The sequence below is a fragment of the Haematobia irritans genome, chromosome 3 (genome assembly GCF_050003625.1).
Source record: "Haematobia irritans isolate KBUSLIRL chromosome 3, ASM5000362v1, whole genome shotgun sequence".
Classification (NCBI taxonomy): Eukaryota; Metazoa; Arthropoda; class Insecta; order Diptera; family Muscidae; genus Haematobia; species Haematobia irritans.
Window position 1 is genome coordinate 207,178,528 of NC_134399.1, and position 27,273 is coordinate 207,205,800.

General features: G+C 32.4%; 3 protein-coding genes across 22 annotated transcripts in view; 2 read left to right on the forward strand and 1 right to left on the reverse strand.

The window, feature by feature from the left end:
- Pvf1 (PDGF- and VEGF-related factor 1) overlaps positions 1-11,051 on the forward strand; it is a 93,486-nt gene extending 82,435 nt beyond the window's left edge. For 3 of the 5 annotated variants that reach the window (XM_075302386.1, XM_075302387.1, XM_075302388.1), the window contains exons 6-7: positions 1,452-1,637; positions 10,298-11,051. In XM_075302386.1, coding sequence (XP_075158501.1) covers positions 1,452-1,637; positions 10,298-10,426 — 315 coding nt within the window. In that variant the 3' untranslated portion in view covers positions 10,427-11,051. Of the gene's footprint in view, positions 1-1,451; positions 1,638-3,758; positions 4,186-4,463; positions 4,650-10,297 lie in introns of those variants that run through there. The other 2 variants (XR_012720898.1, XM_075302389.1) reach the window with 2 other exon arrangements.
- A 5,574-nt stretch (positions 11,052-16,625) lies between these two features.
- Positions 16,626-24,747, reverse strand: LOC142231758 (uncharacterized). Of its 6 annotated transcripts, none has more exons than XM_075302400.1 (5): positions 24,538-24,747; positions 23,993-24,076; positions 23,753-23,918; positions 18,640-18,729; positions 16,626-18,569 (listed from the first exon to the last, which is right to left on the reverse strand). In XM_075302400.1, exons 2-5 carry the CDS (start codon positions 23,997-23,999, stop codon positions 17,516-17,518), a joined length of 1,317 nt encoding a protein of 438 aa, XP_075158515.1. In that variant the 5' UTR covers positions 24,000-24,076; positions 24,538-24,747; the 3' UTR covers positions 16,626-17,515. The 6 variants fall into 6 exon arrangements, with proteins under 6 accessions (XP_075158515.1, XP_075158514.1, XP_075158511.1 ...); XM_075302399.1 differs by having other exon boundaries at positions 23,993-24,090; XM_075302396.1 differs by having other exon boundaries at positions 23,993-24,272.
- A 1,997-nt stretch (positions 24,748-26,744) lies between these two features.
- Klp3A (kinesin-like protein 3A) overlaps positions 26,745-27,273 on the forward strand; it is a 36,355-nt gene continuing 35,826 nt past the window's right edge. For 10 of the 11 annotated variants that reach the window (XR_012720902.1, XR_012720905.1, XR_012720900.1 and 7 more), the window contains exon 1: positions 26,745-27,187. The gene's annotated coding sequence lies outside the window, so the exon portion shown is untranslated. The remainder of the gene's footprint in view (positions 27,188-27,273) is intronic. The other variant, XM_075302391.1, reaches the window with a different exon arrangement.

Sequence of the window (27,273 nt, forward strand, 5' to 3'; positions counted from 1 at the left end):
TTTATTAATTGAAAAAATTTCCAACTTCAATTAACTTTTTAATTGGAAATATCTTGGTGATATTTTTTTCTGTGTAGAAATAGAATTATGACAAAATTTTCTATAAAAAATAAAATTTTGACAAAATTTTCTATAAAAAAAAAATTTGACAAAATTTTTCTATAGAAATAAATTGTTGACAAAATTTTCTATAGAAATAAAATTTTGGCAAAATTTTCTATAGAAATAAAATTTTGACAAAATTTTCGATAGAAATAAAATGTTGACAAAATTTTTCTATAGAAATAAAATTTTGACAACATTTTCCATAGAAATAAAATTTTGACAAAATTTTCTATAGAAATAAAATTATGACAAAATTTTTATAGAAATGAAATTTTATTAAAATTTTTTATAGAAATAACATTTTGTGAAAATTTTCTATAGAAATAAAGTTTTGACAAAATTGTCTATAGTAATAAAGTTTTGACAAAATTTTCTATAGAAATAAACTTTTGACAAAATTTTCTATGAAAATAAAATTTTGAAAAAATTTTTTATTAAAATAAAATTTTGAAAAAATTTTCTATACAAATAAAATTTTGACAAAAATTTCTATAAAAATAAAATTTTGACAAAATTTTCTATAGAAATAAAATTTTGACAAAATTTTCTATAGAAATAAAATTTTGACAAAATTTTCTATAGAAATAAAGTTTTGACAAAATTTTTTATAGAAAAAAAAATCTTGACAAAATTTTCTATAGAAATAGAATTATGATACAATTTTCTATAGAAATAAAGTTTTGACAAAATTTTCTATAGAAATAAAATTTTGATAAAATTTTCTATAGAAATAAAATTTTGATACAATTTTCTATAGAAATGAAATTTTGACAAAATTTTCTATAGAAAAATAAAAGATTGACAAAATTTCTTACAGAAATAAAATATTGACAAAATTTTCTATAGAAATTAATTATTGACAAAATTTTCCATAGAAATAAAATTATGACTAAATTTTCTATAGAAATAAAATTTTGTGAAAATTTTATATAGAAATAAAATTTTGTGAAAATTTTATATAGAAATAAAACATAGAAAAAATTTTTCTATAGAAATAGAATTTAGAAAACATTTTCTATATAAATAAAATTTTGACAAAATTTTCTCTAGAAATAAAATTTTGACATAATTTTCTATAGAAATAAAATTTTATGAAAATTTTCTATAGAAATAAAATTTTGACAAATTTTTCTATAGAAATAAAATTTTGATAAAATTTTCTATAGAAATAAAATGTTGACAAAATTTTCTATAGAAATAAAATTTTGACAAAATGTTCTATGGAAATAAAATTTTGACAACATTTTCTATAGAAATAAAATTTTGACAATTTTTTTTTAATTTTTGTAGTTATGAGTATATTTATTTCATTATATATTTAATTGTTTTTTTACACCCCATATAAGGACTGTAATCCCTATCAAGTCTATGAGGACTGTCGATGCCATTGCACAAATACTGATGCTCGAGACAAATGCCTGGAATTGGAACACAAAGATTGGGATGATGAATCCTGCCGATGTGTCTGTCGGCAAACAGAGAACTGTACCACAGGCTCCTATTATGATGAGAATCAATGCAAATGTCTATTGGTGCGTATAAAACCGATTTTAGTTTTTACTTAACTTGGAAAAGTTTTAAGTTATTTCTACACGTACATTGTTATTTATAATTTGTTTTAATGTTATATTTGTTATTGTTATCATTGTACATTTTCTTAGTTTTGTTTTTGTTAAAATGTTATATATTCTTGTGTTGGGGTTTTATGGGTGTTGTTTTTCATATATTTAATTACTAATTTAGAATTGAATTTTCATGTTAGCTAGGGGTTGGATTCTTTCTATTTACGTAGTATTTTTTTATTTAGTTTTACTATAATAGGTAATGGGTTGTAGTAAGAGCTCGAGAAAGAGATGGGATTATCGGATATTTTCAGATATGCGAATATTAAAATATTTTTTTTTATTGAACACGTCCAGAAATATTTTAGTTAGTTAAGTTAATTGTTTCAGATAAAAACGATCCGTATTCTCTTATTGTGTATTATTATTGGTTAAAGGATACCACAATGCTGAAATTGTATCAAATCTATTTACTCGACAAACCTACAATATTTTGAACGGAAGTTACTATTCAGTAAAAGTAATAGATCTTAGTATTGTATACTTCTCCGAGAATTTCCAACATTGTACGGCACTCGTGTCAACGTGATTATAAGGTGGAAGTCACATAGTATTAATTTACAAATAAAAACGGGAGATGCTCTTCAAAATGATCCCTATCCTTTGATATGAAGGGCTGTCTCAATGTCCTACAATGGACTTACAGCGAACTTGTAGCATCCGCATCCTTTGATAAGAACCAGCAGAGCGGTCAGGGGAAAGAAAGTTTTCTTTTACAAATTACATGGATGAGAAGGATATTCTTCAGTAAAATCGGTCTCACGAGATATTTCTGCTGACAACTAATAAAAAAATTAGGTTCCAAAATGGTGAACAGACGGTAACAAAATGAAACGGAAAGTTCCCATAAAATTAAACCGAGGCATTCGATGGGTCGATTTTTTGATTCCCTGTACATTTTGCGATAAATAAAAACTTAAATAAATATACACATTTTAAATAATTTCTGTTTTGGTGATAATTCCGGATTTGAGTGGCAATACTTTGCTTTGCTTATGCAATGGTTTTTTGCAAAATAAAGTAAATAGGATTTTGTCCGTAGAAGCTATTCCGTCTGAAACCCAAAGAGAATGAAAATATAAGAGAACGAAACTGTGAAGCGAAACTGTGTCAGTAGGTGGCAGCCATGAGGAAAATGTCGTCCTCTTGTATTTTCATTCTCTCTGACTAGCAGAAAGGGTAGGAAATACAAGAGGACGAAAAGTTCTCTTTTGCAAAGAAAACAAATGTCAACCGTATAGATGTCGCACAATGATCGCAGCTTTTGGAATGACCAGCGTTGAGGTCGAAGCGCTGCTTTGATAAATTAGTTATTGAAACATCGGCAGTTATAATTTCAAATTGTCTGCCAAAAATTTAATAGAATGAAAACATTTATAAAAAATAACATTTGTTATTACAAAGTAGCTTCTAAATCCTAGTTTCCTTAATACGAAACTTAAGCCGGCAGAGAACAGAACTGGGTGACGCCGACACAAACTGTATGATATTTGCGAGAAACGCCGACAAAAAACAGCATGATATTAGAGACATTTTCCTCATTACTGCCACCTACTGACGCAGTTTCGTACTCTTGTACTTCCTATTCTCTGACTAGCAAAATGCAAAGCTACAATATTCTCAATTACCCACATTAGAAGTAATTAATGTACTTCTTTTTTCAAAGAGTGACACTTTTTATAGTAATTGGGAAATTTGCAATACCAGAATGATACTTTTGAAAAGTTCAATCCGAATTTTTTTAGACTATTGTGATTAAGAATTTAATTACAATTTAGAACTTTGATATGGATGCTTTAAACGCCAGAAAGCAAACACTAGTCTTGTATCTAAAGAGTGTATGTATCGCCAAAGGGTCCCTAGATTTATTATTTTATGAATAGTATACACATTTATACATATATCGTTTTTATATTTTTTATATATATTTTTATATGTTCTTATTAGTATTAGTTGTAAATATACATAAATGTACCTTTTTTTTGAAAATTTTATATGTTTTTGTGTTTTGTTTTTCTTTTTTTTTTCTAGACACCCTCTATTGACTATGTTGATGAAAATCAACAAAATTAAAAATAAAAACTACATACATATAAACGAACACATACACATACATCAACGAAGTTCACATATCCACCCACCGTAGACAAACTATCCACACAATGTCCTCCTCACCATATTACTAGAACTAGTTTTAAGGAAAGAAGATCACTGATCAATCATCATGATTGATAAATTTATGAACACATCCCCGTTTCTAACAAAAACAAAAATAGTTCACTTCTTTCTGTTTTCCAAATTTTCTAAAAATCCCAAATTACCAATGGCAAAACTATCATAGGGAAGAACAATGCCTTTATTATAGAAAACAATATATTCTAAACATTGAAATCTTATATATCACAGTAAATCAAGGGCTATACATTTTTAATGTTTTTTTTTTTTTTTTTCAAAACCCTCCTAAATCGACTTCACACACACATTATGGCGGCCTCGTTAAAGAGATATGTGGTTTGTAACTCTCAAATAATCGTGTTTCTTCACACAAACTATCATGACATGTATCAAAGTCAAAACGATTATCTCTTTCATAGTCTCTCTCTCTATCTCTGTGTTTTCTCTGTATCTCACTAAATCCATGTTGTTGTATGTGTATCATTGGGTTTTTTGCGAAATGCGAATTTTTGATTTTTTATATTGTCGTTGTCATCGCATTTGTTTTTGTTATCGTTGTAGCCCTCGTCATTGTCAGCCAATTTATTGTGATTTGCATTCCAAATGCATTATTTTCACTTTCCAAAATAAAAACGTAACGATTTGTATTAACCATTTTGTATGAGTCTCTATGATGAAAAACTAACTGTCTTTCCTTTGTTTATGGGTTTTAACATTCATACGATTTTAAATCGAAATTTACACTAAGTAAGTAAATGATATTAGCATTATTGTAGATATTTGAAATGGGAATGCAACAATTAAATTATATGTTAATTAAAAAAAAAATAAAAATATAATAATAATAACAACAATTAGGGCCATCTCAGTGATTGAGTGATATGTACTATCTTATTTTAAATTTGCCCAATAATTATGGAATATACAAATATAAAATTAAGAAATCGTCTTAAATTAGAGTTTATAGATGTCATTCTTAGACTGATTTGAGACAACGATGTATTCCCAGCAAAAAATAAAACGAATTCTTTTAACGTAAATCCAAATAAGTGCTTCTTCACAAAAATTTCTTTTGAGGTAATATGTGCTAAATCTTGGCAAAGGTTTTGCTATAAATTTAATAAATTAATACATTTTTTACCAGACATTAAACATAATGAGGGAATTCCCAAAAAAAAAATATTTGAAAGTGTGCCGATCCATTTCTTTGCAGACGTGAAATTTCCGATAAAATATGTGCTATTATTACCCAAAATGTCTTTACATATATAGGGTGGCTGATATGTATTGCAACTAATTTCAGTATGCTATCATTTCTAAACCGCTTCTCTGACAGCTGAAAGATTTATTGCGGTATTTGCAAGCTTACAAAAGCATTTTGATCTTTTGCATTCAGAAAACAAAAATACACCTAGACCTCGCTTTGCGTCGCAGATACGTTCCAAAAAAAAACACGACGCAAAGTGAATTATGAGGTTGGAGACAGATAATAACGCAACTTTGAAAATCTAACGACGCAAAGTGAAAACTAGTACTAATTCAACAGCGACGAAACTTCGAAACAACGCAAACCTAGGTCTAGGTGTATTCGTTATGGAAGCCAAGCGTGATTGTTTTTTTGCTACAAGTGGCCTCCAGCGTTAGAGGCCTCCAGCCTTAAAATGTCAATAAATCTTTTGTTTCCCCGTCCACTTGCTGTATTGTGCCACATCCAAAAAGTGGACGAAAAAACCTTAACACCACCAGATATTATCCGAAAAGTAAAGGTCAGATTTAATCGAAAGCCACGTCGCAATGGTAGAAAATGGTTGCTCCTGAGCTGAACATATGGCGAAACGGATGCAACACATATTGAAAAATTAGCTTGGACTAAACCCTTTGATACTCCAAAAAGTGCGATGTACAAAAAAAGTTAGACTGGAAAGAGCAAAGGAGTTGCTTGGCTTGCCAGTTATCGATTTTTGCTTTCTCCAATGAGAAGCCATTTCAAATTCAGCAATTTGAGAATAAACTAAATGATTGGGTTTACTTGCCAAAATATCATCAGAAAATTTACACATTCAATTGGTCACCAGAACTCAAGGTAAGGTTAGGTTAGGTGGTAGCCTGATGTATCAAGCTCACTTAGACTATTCAGTCCATTGCGATACCACATTGGTGAACTTCTCTCTTATCACTGAGTGCTGCCCGATTCCATGTTAAGTTCAACGACAAGGGACCTCCTTTTTATAGCTGAGTCCGAACGGCGTTCCACATTGCAGTGAAACCACTGGAAACCGAACGGGATAATCCACCGTTGAAATTTTTTTTTGGTGTTCGGTCGAAGCAGGAATCGAACCCACGACCTTGTGAATGCAAGGCGGGCATGCTAACCATTGCACCCCACCAGAACTCAAGGGCCGCTGCACAATGGTTCCAAATCCCTTTTTTTTTTGGAAATAATTACACACAAAAAAATTTCACGAAAATTTTTCCAATTAAAATTTTAATTGAGTTTTAAAAAATATTCAATTAAAAATTTAATTGATTCAACAAATTTTTTTTATTGAAACAAAAATCAATCACAAAAATAATAGTATCAATTAATTTTTTAATTGGATCAATTAACTTTTTAATTGACCTTCAATTATTTTTTTAATTGATACTATCATTTCTGTGATTGAAGACATTTCAATTAAAAATTAATTGAATCAATTAATTTCGTGATTGAATCAGCATTTTTTTTGTGTGTATGCAACTTTTGAACGGATAAAAATATCAACATAATTTTTTCTTTGTGTGGATGCTGAGTTGTTTCCCTATAAGTTTACAAGTTTGTGTGTCCCACGGGCTGACCTGTAGGACTCGAAAGTTGGTCACCTCGGGGGTGTGGAATTTTGTTTTAGCTGCCAAATGAAGCGATATCGAACCCTACAAAAAGCTTGCGTGCGTATGCAAATAACATATCTTTTATAGTTTGCGAGATATGGGCCCCACATATTATTTTTTCAATATTTTGAACTTAGATGATCCATTTTTAGCCACCGTGGTGCAATGGTTAGCATGCCCGCCTTGCATACACAAGGTCGTGGGTTCGATTCCTGCCTCGACCGAACACCAAAAAGTTTTTCAGCGATGGATTATCCCACCTCAACAATGCTGGTGACATTTCTGAGGATTTCAAAGCTTCTCTAAGTGGTTTCACTGAAATGTGGAACGCCGTTCGGACTCGGCTATAAAAAGGAGGTCCCTTGTTATTGAGCTTAACATGGAATCGGGCAGCACTCAGTGATAAGAGAGAAGTTCACCAATGGGGTTTCAAATTGGACTGAATAGTTTAATGGCGTTTTCTTTTTTTGTATAAAATGCGCATTTTTTCAATTTTGCCCGGAAAATGAACTTTTTAGGTTCTTTTCTAAAAAAAACAGGCAAAAGTGCGAAAAAGCTTCGAATTCTTTTGTTAAAATAGCGCCACGCATAGAGGCAAAGTGCGGGCAAAAGTGCGAAAAGGCTTCGAATCCTTTTGTTAAAATAGCGCCACGCATAGAGGCAAAGTGCGGGCATTTTCAGCACCGCCGATAAACGAGAGTGCTGCGATTGCCCTGTTTCCTTTTTTGAATTATTTTCTACCCGCTGAAACGACAGCATTTTTTAGCTTGTTGGCAACATTTTAAAGATGCGCATTCTGTACAGACAAAATGAAGGCAAAGCACTTTTTTCGGAAAAGAAAACACCATAAGTGAGCCTGATACATCGGGCTGCCACCTAACCTAACCTAGTTCGATTCTTATTTTCTTTTCTTAACTACATTTCTTACAAAATTCTACGAATTTTAGAAGAAAATATGTTGATATCTTTATCCGTTCAAAAGTTGCAGAATTATTTCCAAAAAGTCGAAATGATCACTCCCCGATTATATTCATCGACCGTGGGGCCCAAATAAATGGCGAATATTATCGGGAAAATGTCCTAAAGACAGTATTGAAACCCTCGGCAGACAAACATTTTGAACGCAAGAGCATGCGTCAACCAAAAATACCTTTAAAAGGATGATCCTCGCTTCATTTCTAACTCACAATGGCCAAAAAAAAATCTTCGTATCCCAATCTGTTTGAATTTTGCGCATGGGGCATTATGCTTACTCTCCATAATGCCCCTCGCTTCATTTCTAACGCACAATGGCCAAAAAAATCTTCGTATCCCAATCGGTTTGACTTTTGCGCATGGGGCATTATGCTTACTCTCCATAATGCCCCATGCGCAAAAGCCACTGAAAAATACCAAATTGTCGATCATCTCAGGGCGGCTTTTCGCCGAAAATGGACCAAAATACCGTAGAGACACTTTAGGGCAGCGTTGGATGGCTTTGTCGCCCATTTGAAGACCATAATTTGAGCAAATGATAGCTTCATTTCTAACTCACAATGGCCAAAAAAAATCTTCGTATCCCAATCTGTTTGAATTTTGCGCATGGGGCATTATGCTTACTCTCCATAATGTCCCTCGCTTCATTTCTAACGCACAATGGCCAAAAAAATCTTCGTATCCCAATCGGTTTGACTTTTGCGCATGGGGCATTATGCTTACTCTCCATAATGCCCCATGCGCAAAAGCCACTGAAAAATACCAAATTGTCGATCATCTCAGGGCGGCTTTTCGCCGAAAATGGACCAAAATACCGCAGAGACACTTTAGGGCAGCGTTGGATGGCTTTGTCGCCCATTTGAAGACCATAATTTGAGCAAATGATAGCAAATTTAAAAAAAGATTAAATTTAATAGCATTTCTGGCAAGTTTTCTTTTTGAAGAATAAAATGAAAAATATAGCATTTTACTTTGTTGCATTACATATCAGCAACCCGTAGATAGAAATTGCAAAACAGAACTTTTTTTTAATAATTCAGAAATACTGAAATAGCATTACAACGGAGGAACTAATGTGAAGTCAATGCAGCGCGGTAACCCAGCGCTATGACAAGCCTGGGTAAAATTTATTGCTCCGATCTGACTTTGAACCACTTGCGAATCCAAAAAGAAAATTCTCATTGCTGTCTTGGCGGCATTTCCTTGGCTTGAGCACAATTTGAATTCCACCGAACGTATACATTACGAATATAAATATTTAACAGAACGTATACGCCACGCAGAATCCCCGAATTCAAAAAGAAAAAATTTTCACAGTTTTTTTTGCCACACTGTTTTTGCTGGGTCAGAATTTTAATTCCACTAAGTGTACGTATTTAACAGTACGTATACGCCACTCAGATAGATTCCAAGCAAAAAAGCTTCACCAAAAAGTATGTAAAATTTATTGCTCCGATCTGACTTTGAACCACTTGCGAATCCAATGCTTGATTGAGCACAATTTGAATTCCATCGAACGTATACTTTATGAATATAAAAATTTAACCGAACGTATACGCCACAGAGAATCTCCGAATAAAAAAAAAATGTTTCACTGCTTTTTTTTCCACACTGTTTTTGCTGGGTCAGAATTTTAATTCCACTAAACGTATACTTTATGAATACAAATATTTAACAGTACGTATACGCCACTCAGCAAAAAAGCTTCACCAAAAAAGTAGTGAAAATGTTCCTTTTGGATCCGGAATTGGTGCAAAATTGGTGCAAAATTGGCGCAGAAGCGATGAATTAACATAGGCTTGTCGTAGGACGGATGTCCCCCATATCGACAGCGATTGCATTAAATTTGCAGCACTTCTTAAGGTGTGCTCTGAATTCTGTATTATGGATGTAAATCAAACAATTTTCTGAAATTTGGCCAAATAAATACTTTTTATGATTTTTTATGGTTCTAAATATATTCTCACGCTTGTTTGAAACATTAACCTCAAATATTTAGAAAAACCGCAAATTTTTCTAGAATGAATTTAGCATTTTTTCGACAAAATTTAAATAATTTGTACCATTTTTTAATTTCTTACCCTTGTTTTTAACATATTTGAAACAAAAAGAGTTAAGATTACCCATTAAAACTATGAAAACAGTGAGTTATAAAAAATTTACTCAAAATAATTTCCCGTGTAGTTAAAATAAAGAGCATCTTTGGATGGACATTTTTATAAGAACTTTTAAAGTTGTGCCTTCCAAATTTTTTTGCTGGGTTGTCTATTACGACTAAAGGTTAAATTTAAAATTTTACTTTTATTTTGTACAAAATGCATTCATTAATTCTTCATATTTATTTAATTGTTGCAACTCCTCCTAATATAATGTAAATAAGGTAGTCGTCACAAATTCGATGTTTAATGCATGTTCATAATTTCTTAACACTAAAACATTTTCATTTTCAAAATTATTTTATTAAACAAAAAATACAAATATATCTCATATATAAAAACATAATATTAAATTATTTAATTTTGTTTTTATAATTTTATATTTAAATTTTTTAGCTTCCAAATAATGCCCAAAACGAAGGAGATGTTGCCGTACCACCTCCCTCAGTCCTAGCAGATCGCCGACGTTACATTGTTAAAGCTATACCAGTTGAAAATGACAATGGCACAATGTATCACGTGTAAATTTATTTAAATAAGTACATACACATATATTGTAATTTATTTTAATTTTTTTAAATAAGTATTTAATAAAGTACTATTAGAGTCAAACCATTAAAAAAAGGGGAAAATGTAACAAAAAAATAATGTATGTTTCGATTTGTTTCAAAAGAGACTTTATCAATATTTAATTTAATACAAATGATTTTGTTTTTTAGATACCATCAAGAGTGGTATTGTCGTATTATGATTATCTTTAGTTTTTATGTTTGTTATACTTTTTTTCTAAAATTTTATTTTAAGATATATAAATGTTAAATATATTATATCGTATTATACGCACCATACTACTTCGATACTTCCAATATAGATATATGTAAATCTGTCCTTTGTAAAACTTTCCACATAAAATTAAGTTTTAGTATAGCTATCATATCAGTATTTAATTTTAATGTTACAATTAATAGTTTTACATAAGCACTTAGTTCTCTCAAGTTTTGAATTGTCAACTATTGTCATCAAAAACTAGTACTTAAAATTCGGCAATATTTAATTAAGAACAATAAAAAATTCAATATCATATAAACTTTATAACAATTAACAAAAGATATATAATAAAAAAATCAAATTTAATGAAAATAACGTTTAATGTAATGTCTTTTCGTTTATTTTTTTGTTATAATTAAAGGAAAAAAATGAGTACTAAACCATCAGCAAAATATCTTATAGATAATGACATGCTTCCAAAAATCAAAATTTTATTTCTATAAAAAATTTTGTCAAAATTTTTATTTTTATAGAAATTTTTGTCAATTCTATTCCTATAAAAAAATTAAACAAAATTTTATTTCTATAAAAGAATTTGTCAAAATTTTATTTCTATAGAAAATTTTGTTAAAATTTTATATCTATAGAAAATTTTGTCAACATTTTATTTCTATAGAAAATTTTGTCAAAAGTATATTTCATATTTGTTGTTTTGATCTCAGCTTTAAAACCATTGTGTTGACTAAAATACAAGAGTAGCTTAACCAACAGAGGAAAAGAATGTTTGTAAAATTTATTTGGGCAAAGCCATATAGACTGCAAGATGGTTGGATGGACGCACGTTTCGGTATTACCACATTCCTCATCAGCATCCTCTACTTGCAGCAAAACCCAGCATAAACCCAGCCAACTGCACACAAATCGATGATTTGATGGTGGCAAAGGAAAAGAGAGATGTTTTTATGAATTTATTTCGGCATAAGCCGGCTATCATAAACCTTTTATCGGAGGGTTCAAGTGTGGTTCACTTTGGGTTTAGCGAACTGCCTTAATTTATTGTGATAATTGGTTGATAGTTTTGCTGCAAGTAGAGGATGCTGATGAGGAATATTGTAATTCCGAAACGTGCGTCCATCCAACCATCTTGCAATCTATAGGGCTTTGCCCAAATAAATTTGACAAACATTCTTTTCCTCTGTTGGTTAAGCTACTCTTTTAGTTTAGTCAACATAATGGTTTTAAAGCTGAGATCAAAACAACAAATATGATTACAGTACGAACCAACAATAAAAAACAAAACACGAAAATTATATTTCTATAAAAAATTTTGTCAAAATTTTATTTCCATACAATTTTTTATAGAAATTTTTGTCACAATTCTATTACTATAGAAAATTTTGTCAAAATTTTATTTCTATAGAAAATTTTATCAAAATTTTATTTCTATAGAAAATTTTGTCAAAATTTTATTTCTATAGAAAATTGCGTCAAAATTTTATTTCTATAGAAAATTGTGTCAAAATTTTATTTCTATAGACAATTTTGTCAAAGTGTTATTTCTTTCGAAAATTTTGTCAATACTTTATTTCTAAAGAAAATTTCGGCAAAATTTATGTTTTTATAGAAAATTTTGTCAAAATTTTATTTCTATAGAAAATTTTGTCAAAATTTTTGTTTCTATAGAAAATCTTGTCAAAATTGTATTTCTATAGAAAATTTTGTCAAAATTTTATTTCTATAGATAATGTTGTCAAAAAAATTTTTTTTTCTAAGAAAATATTGTCAATTTTTTTTATATAGAAAATTTTGTCAAAATTTTATTTGTCAAAATTTTATTTCTATAGAAAATTTTGTCAAAGTGTTATTTCTTTCGAAAATTTTGCCAATACTTTACTTCTATAGAAAATTTTGTCAAAAATTTATTTCTATAGAAAATCTTGTCAAAACTTTTGTTTCTAGAGAAAATTTTGTCAAAATCTTATTTCTTTCGAAAATTTTGACAAAACTTTATTTCTATAGAAACTTTGTCAAAATTTTATTTCTTTCGAAAATTTTGTGAAAATTTTATTTCTTTCAAAAATTTTGTCAACATTCGATTTCTATAGAAAATTTTGTCAAAATTTTTCTTTCTATAGAAAATTTTGTCAAAATTTTATTTCTATAGAAAATTTTGTCAAAATTTTATTTCTATAGAAAATGTCAAAAAAAATTTTTTCTAAGAAAATTTTGTCAAAATTTTATTCTTATAATAAATAATGTCAAAACTTTATTTCCATAGAAAATTTTGTTAAAAATTTATTTCTACAGAAAATTTTGTCAAAATAATATTTCTATCGAAAATTTTGTGTAAATTCTTATTTCTATAGAAAATGTTGTCTAAATTTTTATTACTAAAGGTAATATGTGTAGTACCTCTTAGTTGGAGAGGAATATTTTGGAAAATCTACCAGAACATCAAGAATTCTACCAAACAGTAGAAAATCTACCAGTTTTGGTAGTATTCTACCATCTGTGGCACTCGTCGTTCAAATCCACAATTTTGTTATGTATTTGACAGAATAATAAAGGAAAGAATTTACTCATTTCCCATGAATATCGAGGTACCCTGAAGTTCTCCAACTTAAATACTCAAAACAAGTAAGGAAAGTCTAAAGTCGGGCGGGGCCGACTATATTATACCCTGCACCACTTTGTAGATCTAAATTTTCGATACCATATCACATCCGTCAAATGTGTTGGAGGCTATATATAAATGTTTTTCCCAAATACATACATTTAAATATCACTCGATTTGAACAGAATTTGATAGACTTTTACAAAATCTATAGACTCAAAATTTAAGTTGGCTAATGCACTAGGGTGGAACACAATGTTAGTAAAAAAATATGGGAAACATTTAAATCTGAAGCAATTTTAAGGAAACTTCGCAAAAGTTTATTTATGATTTATCGCTCGATATATATGTATTAGAAGTTTAGGAAAATTAGAGTCATTTTTACAACTTTTCGACTAAGCAGTGGCGATTTAACAAGGAAAATGTTGGTATTTTGACCATTTTTGTCGAAATCAGAAAAACATATATATGGGAGCTATATCTAAATCTGAACCGATGTCAACCAAATTTGGCACGCATAGCTACAATGCTAATTCTACTCCCTGTGCAAAATTTCAACTAAATCGGAGTTAAAAATTGGCCTCTGTGGTCAAATGAGTGTAAATCGGGCGAAAGCTATATATGGGAGATATATCCAAATCTGAACCGATGTCCACCAAATTTGGCACGCATAGCTACAATGCTAATTCTACTCCCTGTGCAAAATTTCAACTAAATCGGAGCAAAAAATTGGCCTCTGTGGGCAAATGAGTGTAAATCGGGCGAAAGCTATATATGGGAGCTATATCTAAATCTGAACCGATTTGGCTGATATTTTGCAAGTTTTTCGAGACTCATAAAATATTCGGATGTACGGAATTTGAGGAAGATCGGTTGATATACACGCCAATTATTACCAGATCGGTGAAAAATATATATGGCAGCTATATCTAAATCGGAACCGATTTTTTCCAAAATCAATAGGGATCGTCTTTGAGCCGAAACAGGACCCTATACCAAATTTTAGGACAATCGGACTAAAACTGCGATCTGTACTTTGCACACAAAAATACACCAACAGACAGACGGACAGACGGACAGACAGACGGACATCGCTAAATCGACTCAGAATTTAATTCTAAGACGATCGGTATACTAAACGATGGGTCTCAGACTTTTCCTTCTTGGCGTTACATACAAATGCACAAACTTATTATACCCTGCACCACAGTAGTGGTGAAGGGTATAAATATTGGCAGTAAGTATTACTGAGGAAATGCTACAATTGGTTTTTGGTTTCTACCACTTCCCTTTCCTTTTACAAGCTGGTTAATAATTTTTATTTTTTCCTTTCTATATTCCAATCCCTTATTTTATTATATATTTGAAATTTAGAACAATTTGAAACCAAAACGAACACATTTTTATTCTCGTTGGTATAATTTATAACTTTGATTTTTCATCTGTGTTTATCATTATATACTCTAGGTCATTTTCATGTAACACATTTAGGCTTTAACTGTCAGCCTTTCGTCAAACTTGACCGGCTTGCACACGATCGCTTCAGTATTGCAAGCTTTTGCGTGATTACAACAGAGCCAATACCGTCTTAGAATTTCACGCTGATCAAACACATATATGTTCTATATGGTCGGAAATCGATACAACCATTCAGTGTTTCGAATTATGTGTTTTTAACTGAGATTAGGCAAACTGGGGTAGGCAAAAAAGGGCCTAATACTATTTCTTCATTGTCATTCCGGCAAAATGAAAGTGTTATTCTATAATTATTACTAACTCGTAATATTGTGCCGTTAATTTAAAATTGATAGATATTATTAAGCTCCGTTAGTATTCCGTTAATTAACGAACTTTTAAACCGTATTATGGACACATCTGTCATTTTACTTATTGAAACAAAAATAATAATAATATCCACGTAATTAAATAAATCAAACCCTAAATTATGGATGTGTAATTCTTTCTTCCTTCTGCTGCTTTGGAATGAAGACAACTAATATAAATGTTTGAAGAACATATTGCAAATATTATATTTTTGTGGGCTGAATAGTTAATTGTTTCAGTCCACAAAAAAAGGACAATACGTACATAAGTCAGTCAAGGTTAAAAAACTTGTCTATGAACCATTACACCACACTTTACGATAATCTACAAAAATATTTCAGTAAAATAAATTAATCGCATTTAAAAATTTGTATGATTTTATGAATTTTTATTATTTTAATAATAAAATCAGCAAATATAATAATTTTTACTAAAATATAATTTTGCTTCTTAAACTCGGAAAAAATTACATAATTTAGTATAAAAAAATTGGAAAATATTTATGTTTAACAAAACTGACTATAAAAATAAATGTATATCTATTAAGAATATAATATATAAAAAAGATAATTTAGTTAATAAAAAAAATGCATTTTGCATTAAAAATTGCCAAAATATATACGAATATCAAAAACATAAGAAACCCCTTCGAAAAAAAAACTAATTCGAAATATATGTTTCTAAAAATTCAAATTCAAGAATAAAAAAGGAAAATGTTTTATTGGTACATTTAAGGATTATGAAAATTACTGGGGTTTTGAGATAAATTTATGATTTATTTTGTGACAAAAAAAACAGCAAGTTTTCATAGAGAATGCTAATCATTTAAAATTGGCAAGGAAAAACAAATTGTAAAAAAAAATTGATTTCCCTAATCTAGAAATTTATATAAAATATATTTGGAAAATATGTGTGATATTTAAATTTATCCTAACTGATATTTAAGCATATACAGTTTTTCGATTAAAAATATAATTAAAATCGGAATTTCAGACTATACTATTGCAAGAAGTAAACAATGTATACCATATTTTATGGTACATAATTTCTTGGCATATTGCTTTTCAAAATATCCAGTACTTTGCTAAATATCATTCCATTATGGAATAAAACGTATAAGATTTTGTTCTATTAAAAAACTGAAAATTGATGAACATTTGATTCGCATACACACAAAAAAAATGTTCTGATTCAATCACGAAATGAATTGATCCATTTAATTTTTAATGTCTTCAATCACAGAAATAATAGTATCAATTAAAAAATTAAAAAGTAATTGATCCAATTAAAAAATTAATTGATACTATTAATTTTTGTGATTAATTTTTATTTCAATTAAAAAAATTTGTTGAATCGATCAAATTTTTAATTGAATATTTTTTAAAACTCAAAATTTTAATTGGGAAAATTTTCATGAAATTTTGTCCTGTGTACCAAATATGAAACCATTTTTTTTTTTTTTAATTTTCTCCCATAATAAAATAGTGCAACTGCCATTTTATCACAATTTTCAGCTGATATGCATACAAGATTTTGAATAAAAACTCATTTGTTTATTTTTCTTATTTTCAAGAAAACTAAAAAAGTGAGTTTTAAAATAAAAAAATTGAAAATCGAATTTGCTAGTTCTTGGAGATTGCTCTATCACTTTAAGAATGTCAAAACTGAAAATTTTAAATGGAAGTCAATTCAATTGATTTCTATGTAAAAAAAAAATAAAAATCAATAGAGAAAAATTTTCCACTTTCGAGACTTTAAATTGAAGGTACCATAGTTGGTGGTTAATTTTTTTTACCATTTAAGTTCCAAACTAACGTGGGTGTATATAGGCTGCATTACATTCACATTCGTTAGCTAACATTGCCCTAATGGAGGTTCATGAAAATGGAAGTTTGTAGAAAACTCGATTTTTCAGTTGTCGCAAATGTATTCGACCTCTTGGGAAGATCGACTTATGCGAAAAGTCGAGTTTTCGATTCTAAAATTTCGAGTTTTGAGATTCTTAAAGTAGCATAGAAAACTGAAAATTAAAATGTTGGCATTTCTTAAACGACTTTAAAATAAATTTCACATTTAGAAACACCATGAATTGGTAATATTAACTGCTATATTTGCTATTCTGAATGTTTTTTTTTTTTTTTTAAGAAACAAAACATTCGCACTGAAAAATTTAAATCGACGAAAAGATAACTTGGTATAATTTCAAATAAATAATTTATAAAAACACCTCATGCCAATTGAAAAATAAAATCTAATAAGAAAATCCCTATGAAAACTTGATATTTTTCTTAACAAAATTTCAAAAAAAAAGTTAATCTAGTCTGACATATAAAATAAACGCTCAACATTTAAGCAATAATCTATGAATATCGACCATTATGGAGACCAAAATTTATGAAAATAAAACATCACAGTCTTAAACTGCGAGCAGCGCTACGTTTAGGTGTTGGCGCCTGTGGTGAGTTATTCAGACGTTTTTGACCGGAAGCGGTGCCCATTAATGAACGTGGTTTACGTTTTGGAGTTGCTGGCGGGGTATGGGTAAATTTTGTAGGAGTACGTAAATTAGCCACCGATAATGCCTCCAAAGAGGTTTCTTCTTGTAGGGGATCTTCCTCGTTATCGAAAAAAGTGGTATTCTGCGATGGCAAGCTGGTCATTGCGGGAACCGTTAGTATGGGTTCGACTGCATTACGTTCATTTGCCTGTTGTTCGCTAGATTCGGCTATTGCTGCGACTGCTGTCTCATCGGTAGACAATGCGAATTGTGACATAAGATTTCTACGCGTTGGAGTTGCTACGACATCGCCATTTAATGATTCATAGATTATTAATGCAAATTGTAGCTGATTATCTTCTAGTTTACGACGATAAGAAATCCGTATACGTGTCTCTAACTCTGTGCGATCACGCCAGAGAGCACTTCGTTGTTTTCCACTGGATGTTGCCCTAATTCGTAATAACCCAGTAACTTCCAAATACCTTAGGGGTGTGTATAAAGCCTCCATTACTTCCAATTCATCTTCTTCACTAGACGAATCATCCAAAAGAGTTCGTATACCTCCAGCAATGTCCTTGGCCCTTTTACTGGTGGATGGTGCCGTGGGCAAACGTTTTAAATAACTGAAATGGCCAGAATAGCTGCGTTTTAATTGTTGTCTTCGTGCGGACAATTTTGCATCTTCATCATCTTTAGTTTTTTCCTCATCTGTTTCCGTGGATTGTGGCTCTGTATCTTTTACAGCACTTGCAGGTGGTGTCAGATCGGCCATTGTCAATGTACTGGTACATTTTTCCGGTGTTTTTCTGAGACCTCCAGCAACATCAAGTAGTCTGGACGATGATATGCGCATATGATCATTATCCTCTACATCACTATCAGCATAGGACTTAAGTGGAACCATATCGGGAACACGATTAATGGGATGCACATGATCGATAGGTTTCGTAGAAATAATTTTTCTATAATGAAAAAGTATGAATTTAAAATTGTGAACAATTTTCTTAATGTCTCTTTCTAGCTGATATTTACGTGCGCATATGACTGGTTTTTGTTTCGATAGGACTGCATACTTCCGGCTCCGAAAAATCGACATGTTCATATTGACTAATTACTTCGTGTCTACAATAGAAATGGGGTTTAATAATAATTTGTTAACACGAATATATGTAACAATATGTTTCTGTGGAGAATATTAAATTCACATTGAACGAGATATATTTGAACCTCGATTTCGAACACCGCGATGCAATGGTACATCTCTGAAGCCAAAGGCCAACGGTTTCAATAGCAAACCTTTGACAATTACTAAAACAAAAAGTTTTCCAGCGGAGGATTATCCCACCTCAGTATTGCTGGTGACATTTCTGAGGGTTTCAAAGCTTCTCTAAGTGGTTTCACTGCAATGTGGAACGCCGTTCGGACTCGGCTATAAAAAGGAGGTCCCTTGTCATTGAGCTTAACATGGAATCGGGCAGCATTCAGTGATAAGGGAGAAGTTCACCACTGTGGTATCACAATGGACTGAATAGTCTAAGTCAGCCTGATACATCGGGCTGCCACCTAACCTAAATCCTTTCACCTCACGCGACTTGTAAGTATTTTCTGGGTTCTTTCAATAACCCTCTACGAAGAACGAATATTCTGGGGAGTTTCAAAACGAAAATCGGATTCATACCTCGATCACTTTAACTTTTGCGCCATCGCACATAAAATATACCCAAATACATATTATTAAAGAATCCCATAGGAATTTGGATATATCTAACCATTTTTAAGTTTACAACCTATACTTGTCTTCACAATAGATTTTTGAGTGTATAAAGTGTGATTGTTTATTCCTGTTTTCTTGAATCTCATGAACTCTAACAACAAAACCGACGTTTTACTTTTTGAGCTTCTACACAATTTCCATTCATTTTTTTCGATTTCCTTGAAACGCATGAACTCCTCAAAAAAAATCAACATTCGACTTTGTAAACGTTTTTCATTAGATTTCCTTAATTATTCTAGATGATCCAGAGACTGAGGTAGTAATAAATAAAACGGTCCGTAGATTGTAAGGTTAGGTATAGTGGCAGCTTCCTACTTTAGGATCACTTAGACTACTCCGTTCATTGTGATACCACAGTGGTGAATTTCACTCTTTTACTGCCAGATTCAATGTTTAGCTTAATTTTATAATCGAATCCGAATCCCATTTCATATAGTGATGAACCCATCATCCACTACTTTTTGGTGATTGGTCGAATCTGGCATTCAACCCTTGAGAAGGCGGATATGATAACCATTGCACCACAGCGGCTGCTATCGCATGATTACTAGTGAAAAAAAGTGGATCCACTAGGATAATGACAAACGAAAAAAATCAAAAGGTCCCAAAGTCATGCCTCAACATCGACGGTACAACCGAATATCTATGGAAAGAAGCTTATGCTTTGTGCTTGGTGGGATTGGTGTACTACCCGCCGTATAGTCCACACATATTGCTCCTTCTGATTACCATTGGATCCCATCAAGGACGCCCAGCTGTCCACCATCAACATGGATTCCGTAAGGTACACAGTACGACGACAGCCTTACATGCCATTTCGAAACATATCAATAGGGGACTTAATCGGCCCAAGCCGTGTCATAGGACGGTCCTCATGGCGCTTGACCTATCGAAAGCGTTCGATACGGTCAACCATGTCACATAATATGAATATGAATATGAATACGTCCCTACCGGCAGAAACGAAGCGTTGGGTTTTGAATTATATGTGTGGACGCCAGTCGTACGTGGAATTCAAGGACAAGAAATCAAAACCCCGTAGAGTTAAACAGGGAGTTCCCCAGGGCGGGGTGATATCTCCGGCACTGTTTAACTTCTACCTGTCCTCGATTCCACCCCGCCTGACGGCGTCGAGATTTTGTCTTATCCTCAGCCACACTATTCACTACATGGACGGCGGAAGTACGCAGGCATTTGAATGTCAGAGTCGATGGCGAAACAATTCCGACAACAAATTACCCCAAGATTCTCAGGATCACATTAGACAGCCTTTTTAAGTCGTCCGCCTACGCCACTGCAAATTGTGATAAGCTCCGCGGTAGAAACAAGGTCCTCAAGTTGCTTGCCGGAAGCACTTGGGGTGCGGACAAAGAAACCTTGTTAACTACATATAAGGCAATTGTCCCATCAATGGTAAACTATGCAGCGCCAGTGTGGACACCTCAAACGAGCGATACGCAGTGGAATAACATACAGACCTGTCAGAACGCTGCCCTTAGAACCGCAACAGGATGTCTTCGCAGTACACCATTGGATCACCTTTATGCGGAGACCAAGATCATCCCAGTGCGTCGACACAACTACATGTTGTCAAAGCAGTACCTCTTGGGTTGCCATCGAAGTTGTCATCCGAATCACCATCTTGTGGATAGACTACCTTCACCCAGGAATGTAAGGGTTGATCTTCACCTTCTAGAGCCCGAGATCCAGCGTTACAAAAGACAGCCTCTAGATCAGGCAGCATACCAGACAGGTCAGAACAGGATTCATGAGGATGCTGTAGCTGAAGCGGTGAGAAGCTACAAGGTTAATCCTGTTCTCGGTGTCCGACCGCCGCCCATTGCACCGGAGGAGAGAGACCCCCCACGGCAGACAAGGGTAGTTTTGGCCCAACTAAGATCAGGCAAGTGCCGCCGCCTCAATTTATACTTGTTTCATACAGTGATTGATAGCAGCGTAGCTGACGTGTGTCCCATCTGTAATCACGGGCCACATGACACTCGTCACCTTTTTGCTTACCCAGCTAAGCCTACCCGTCTCACTACCAAATCACTCTGGACACACCCCATCCTTGTCGCAGAGTTACTTGATCTGGCTACCAGCTAAACTACCACAAGCATAGAACAAAATGGATGAAACTACATTAAAAACTGTTACAACTGGCCTGACTTTTAAGCATTTTCGCTCATATGAAGCCAAAAATTGGTTCGATTCGCGGAGTCTTTTTTTTTTTTGGGAAAGATTTGTGGCTATCGATGGACAATATTCTGAAATAGTTATTTTGAAAACATTAATTTCACGGGTTGATGAGTTCCTGCACTCTGTCTCGGGATTGGAAAGTGTACGAGCTCCTAAAACGGTGAACGCTGTGGATATGTAGACGAAATTTTTACAGACGGAAATGCACACAATGATTTGGATTGGCCGTATTTGAAATTGGGTAAATTGGCAGGCAATCTGAAGATACCAACAGATCCGTCATTTCGTTTATGAATACTTGCGTATGACAAAGCTCTGTGCCGCGAATGTTCAGACATGAATCACCGCAGTACACATTGCCCCAAATATTAAAACAAAAGGCGGTCATCCTTTCCAGACACCTTTTCTTTCCATGGTACAAAACTTACAAATAGTATAGATACGAGAGTTATTACTTTCCCGGACGTGAGAGTTTTCGATGTTGAGTTTTCTCAAACCGAACAACAAATGCAACTATCAATGTTGACGGTATTTAAGCACTATCCGTGGGTGTTTCTGGGTTGTACAACTAACGGAACATGGATCCACCCATCATAGTATGAATTTGTTTAACCTTTCAATGTTTTAAATCAATAAAAAATTATTTTAAGGTAATATTTTGCAATACAAAATAAATGCTGTAAATGTAAACTTTTTACGATTAGGTTAAAGTGGCAGCCCGTTTAAATTTCAGACTCGCTTAGACTATTCAGTCCATTGTGATAAACTGTTTATGATTACATCTGTTTTATGGAATAGCAGCAGTTTCTAAGAAATTTATCATTTATAATTTGTTTACGAACAATTATCGAAATATTTTCAGGTAGCCTCAATGATGTCATATATTTATTTTCATAAAATTAGTTTTCCTTATATCCCGATAATGGGTCTTCGGGATATAAGGAAGCATTTCAGGTAGTTCGCTAATACATACTCCTATGTAAAATACCATGTTATTCTAATGGAAATTTAATGAAGTAGTTTCATCCTCTTTAAGTAAACATAAATAGAAAATAACAAGAATTGTTTAGTAATGTTAGTTGACCTTTGGATTTTTACAATTTTGGGATTATTCGTTTGGCTTGAGGTCATGAAGCCAAACGAATAATCCCAAAATTATAATAGCAAGAATTTTTGAAGAATGTATTGTGAAGATATTCACTTATTTACAGCAACATTATAATCACACGGAGCTCATTATATGACAGATATTTTAAATGGGTCCTATTGCACAGTTGATTCAATTAACCTCAATTTGTTGCTAACTTTTTATATAAGATCATCACTATTTACGAATTTCCCGAATTTTGGGTATTAAGATCAATCATATGTAGCCGGTTAGAAAACCAGCAGCCTGATGAACCATTCTTCTAATTCTATTATCCTATGGGATCTATTGGAAGAGAAGTTTCTTGTATAACCTGAACAAATTATAAACAACATATTCAGGCAAATTTGTAAGTTGGCCTTTTTTATTACAGATCGAAAAATCAGTTATCAACATCAGGCAATTAGGGGTTGATTCATGGCTTTTGTTGCAGTATCCTCTTGGATGCTACTCGGGCCTGCAAGGTATACCCCCTGTATACAGTTCCCACCTAAGCTATAATGTTAACGTGTTCATACGTGTCTTGTATTTCACCTTGAATTTACATAATATTGCCCGAAAACACTACCGATGCTTCTATATATCGAATTCTTTCAAAGAGTCTCATTGTCAATCATTTGGATGCTATATTGAACATAGTCAGTGGTTCAAAAAGTCCTAACAGCCCCCTTTACCAAAATATCCTGATAGGTTTTTTTTCCCAATTTCGACGCAAGTATAGAGATGTTCGTCAAAGTAACGAGCGTGCCCATCATATTACATATTCAATAGCAAATCGCATTATCCGAAAACTAGCCTGGATACAAGACTGGTGGTTTCCCAAGCCATTGCAAACTGAAAATGTACATTTATTTCACAAGACATGTGCTTTCATTGCAATTGTTTTGTTGTACCATTGTGTCACATGTTATACCTCTTCAAATTGTCATGCGAATAAAAAAAATTGACGAAACTAATTTTCCACAGAAAAATCATTTCATGTACATATTTTTTGTTATATTTTCATAATGTTTTCCACGACCTACCTTAAGTAATCATGAATTTTGTTTGCTCCACGTACTGTCCGTCCATACCAGTCAATCACACTGTTGGGTGCTAAATGGTATTTGATGTCGATACTGCTGCTTTGATGAAACAATTCCAAATACTTATCCAAAACTTCACGAACTTCATTAGAGGAATGAGCACGACCTATGGAAAATAAAGGTGATTAAAACCAAATATTCTAGGCTTCGGGACAAATATGACAAAAAAAAAAAACTAACCTTCCATGTTGACTATGAAATTGCATAAAGACAACGAAGCAATCAGCCGGTTATGACGACGTAGATATTAGCTCAAAACAATAGCTATAGAACAAAGACTTTTATTGAAATTCTAACATTGAAATCTATATTTTTATATAGTCTTATAAAAAGTATTCGTATTTTCTTCTACGCTTATGAAAAATGATGCAGCTGTGGAGCTGTTTGATTTCTGATTGTCACAGTTAAGAGAGAATGTCAATAGGTAAACAACAAATAAATGCACCCTTATTGATGCTTTCTGTGAAAAAAAAGAGAATACATATATAATCTTCTCTCTTCAAGAACGTAAATTCTCAAAGACAGCAATATACGAAATATTTTTGGGCAGGAATTAACTTATATACTGGCTTAAATAAAGTAGTAGTTTAATAATTATTAGATCCAAAACAAATTATGAATTAAACGTTGGTTATTAGTTAAATATCCAATTCATTATTAGCAAATGGTCACAACAAAACCTCACGTACACATATACACGCTGTTATACACGCGTACTTACTCACACGCTGGCAAAAATACGTTGAAATTTTCCCAAAGCTTCAAGGAAACTATTTAAAATGTTTTGTTTTTCACATTGATATTAGTCGGTATTTTTTCTTTTTAGTTGCCAGATAATATTCACGAACAACTTAAACAATTTCGGCGTTGATTTTGGTCCGGTGATAGACGATGAATGGAATGGGGTGTTGTATAAAATAAAATTGGCGCGTCTCAGAATGACGGCTGACAGTCATTACTAATTAAATTTATAGCCGTCAGAGGGCACCACGTTCAAATAATAAGATGTTATTTATCTGCTCAGTGGCTATGATTTGTTGTGCAAATTGTAGTAGATTAATTTTTTTTTCTGGAAGATCTTGTGCCGTTCATATTGCGCTTTACAGATTATCAGTTATTTCGGACGACAGTGGTCGTGTCGAACATATCCCATATATTGTGCATATTATAAGTTAAATCCGAAGGCATAATCGATACTGCTGCATGGTTATGGGATCGATAACACATTTAAAGCGCATAAGATTCTTTACAAACACTGACATTCCGTCCGAAATAACTGATAATTTGTAAAGCGAATAACAGATTATCAGTTATTCCGAACGGAATGTCGGTGTTTTTACTTGTCGGCGATGACTACATAACCGGTAAATGTGTTATCGATTCCATAAACATGCAGCAGTATCGATTATGCCTTCGGACTTAACTTATCATGTGCACAATATATGGAATATGTTCGACACGACCACCCTCCCAGCATTTCAAAGTTCCATTTCATCCTCATCGCTACCACAGACTCGTAAATGTCACCACAACCATCGCGAACTGTGATGGGGGAAGCATATCAAAAAGTACAAAATGTACATGAAAGTATTTTGCCATCACTACTGTTAGAGGAGCCATTGTATTTTTTGTGAAACGCCAAGCGCAACCAGCTTGTTATATTTTATTTAAATAAAAACGAAAATAAAGTTCTGAAAACATAGATATTACGCTTAACATTGTGGAAGGTATATGGTGAACAATTTTCGACTTTCCAAATAGAATAAAGTGATCGTTTTTCAAATATTTTTCCAGGCACGCTGTCTCCATCGAAAATAAACAAACTGGCTGATAGACGCTGCAATATGTAACTTGCTACTTAAAACTCAACATCATTCTTTTATTAATGCAAAAAATTATGTTAAATGTGATGAGATAAACCGAAAAATGTTATATTTATAAAAAATTATAAATGTTTAATCAAATCAATAAACATCTACACAATCGTGTTTTACTTGACCACAATGATTCTTCTACAATTACCTTAAAATGCACTTTTTCTGATAGTTTGCAGGGGTTCTTATTGGCGTCCTTCGAAATTGATCTAAATAGGCACCTAATAATTGCACTGATGAGAAACTTTTTCGTAGTAACTTGGCGTGGTACAGCTTCTCAATAGTGACGGCGCTTTTCCGACGAGTTTTTGATGTCGTATATGATTGTTTTCGACGTAGTGGAGATTCTCAGAAGCGCCCCCAAATTCAAAAAATGTTGACAGGGCACTGTCGTCCGGGATAACTGATAGTCTGTAATGTGCTTTACAGATTATCAGTTATTCCGGGCGGAATGTCGGTGTTTGTAAAGAATCTTACAATCTGATGAGATGATATGTGCAACGATGTACTGGATAGCTCATACAAATGTAGCATCCAGTGCTAAAAGAAAACAGCCCTAATCAAGATTTTAAACGAATACATATCTGGCATTGTGTGAATGGGCTATTACACTACGTTCACTTTATACACGATTTCTTCATTCGATTTTCAAATCCGAAAAAAATATATTTATGTGTTTATTTCTAAAACTAATGTATCATAACAAAAATGATGACACAGTACTATTACAATTTATTTGCAATTCATGTCACCGTATCAACGATGCCTATGGTAACGATGAGGATGAAATCTAACTATGAAATTTTGGCTAGATCATTCACATTTGATCGAAATTTCGTTTAATTAAGAATCTAAAACGCCATTTCCATAAATTTATTTTTCATCCCGTTGTGTGGAAGGTCCATATAATGGAGTATTGCTCATACGCTCGTATTTAGTATATGTTTAGAGTTGATTCTCTCCCAATTGTCATGTAAATAAAGACAACACTGTTGTTTTCGAATTTTCTTTTGTGTTCGAAAAGACGCTGCTTTCGAATATACACCACCATTTTCATTTGAATTTCAAACGGTTTGAAATCGCGATACAATTAACATGTGAGCAAAAACAGAGTCGATCGAGTAAATAGATGCTGTAAAATTTTAGGAAAATTCCTTTTCAAACTTTTGTTAATTCGCGGAATTAATTAAAGGGAAATTCCTCGTGTAGATTACATTAAGTGTTGAGTGTCGTTAGTGGTGTTTTGTTTTCTTTTACCTGAACCCCTTGAAAAACCAAATAAATGTTATCTCTGTTTTAAGAGGTGTGAATATCGCGTTTGTAGTGTCATTAGTAGTAGTATCGCTAGTAGTGTCTCAAAGCACACACGCAGAATAGAAGATTGAATTTTGCACACAGCAGCCGCGCAAAAAAAAATAAAAAAAAACTATCGCAACCACTAGACTACGGACAGACATACATTGACACCCCATTCACAAGAGCATACAAAAACTACGACAGGGTAAGTTTCTATTGAATGCCAACAAATTGAAAGAGACAAATGGACGGCATATGTGATTACAAGGGCTTTATTGATTAATTTTATTT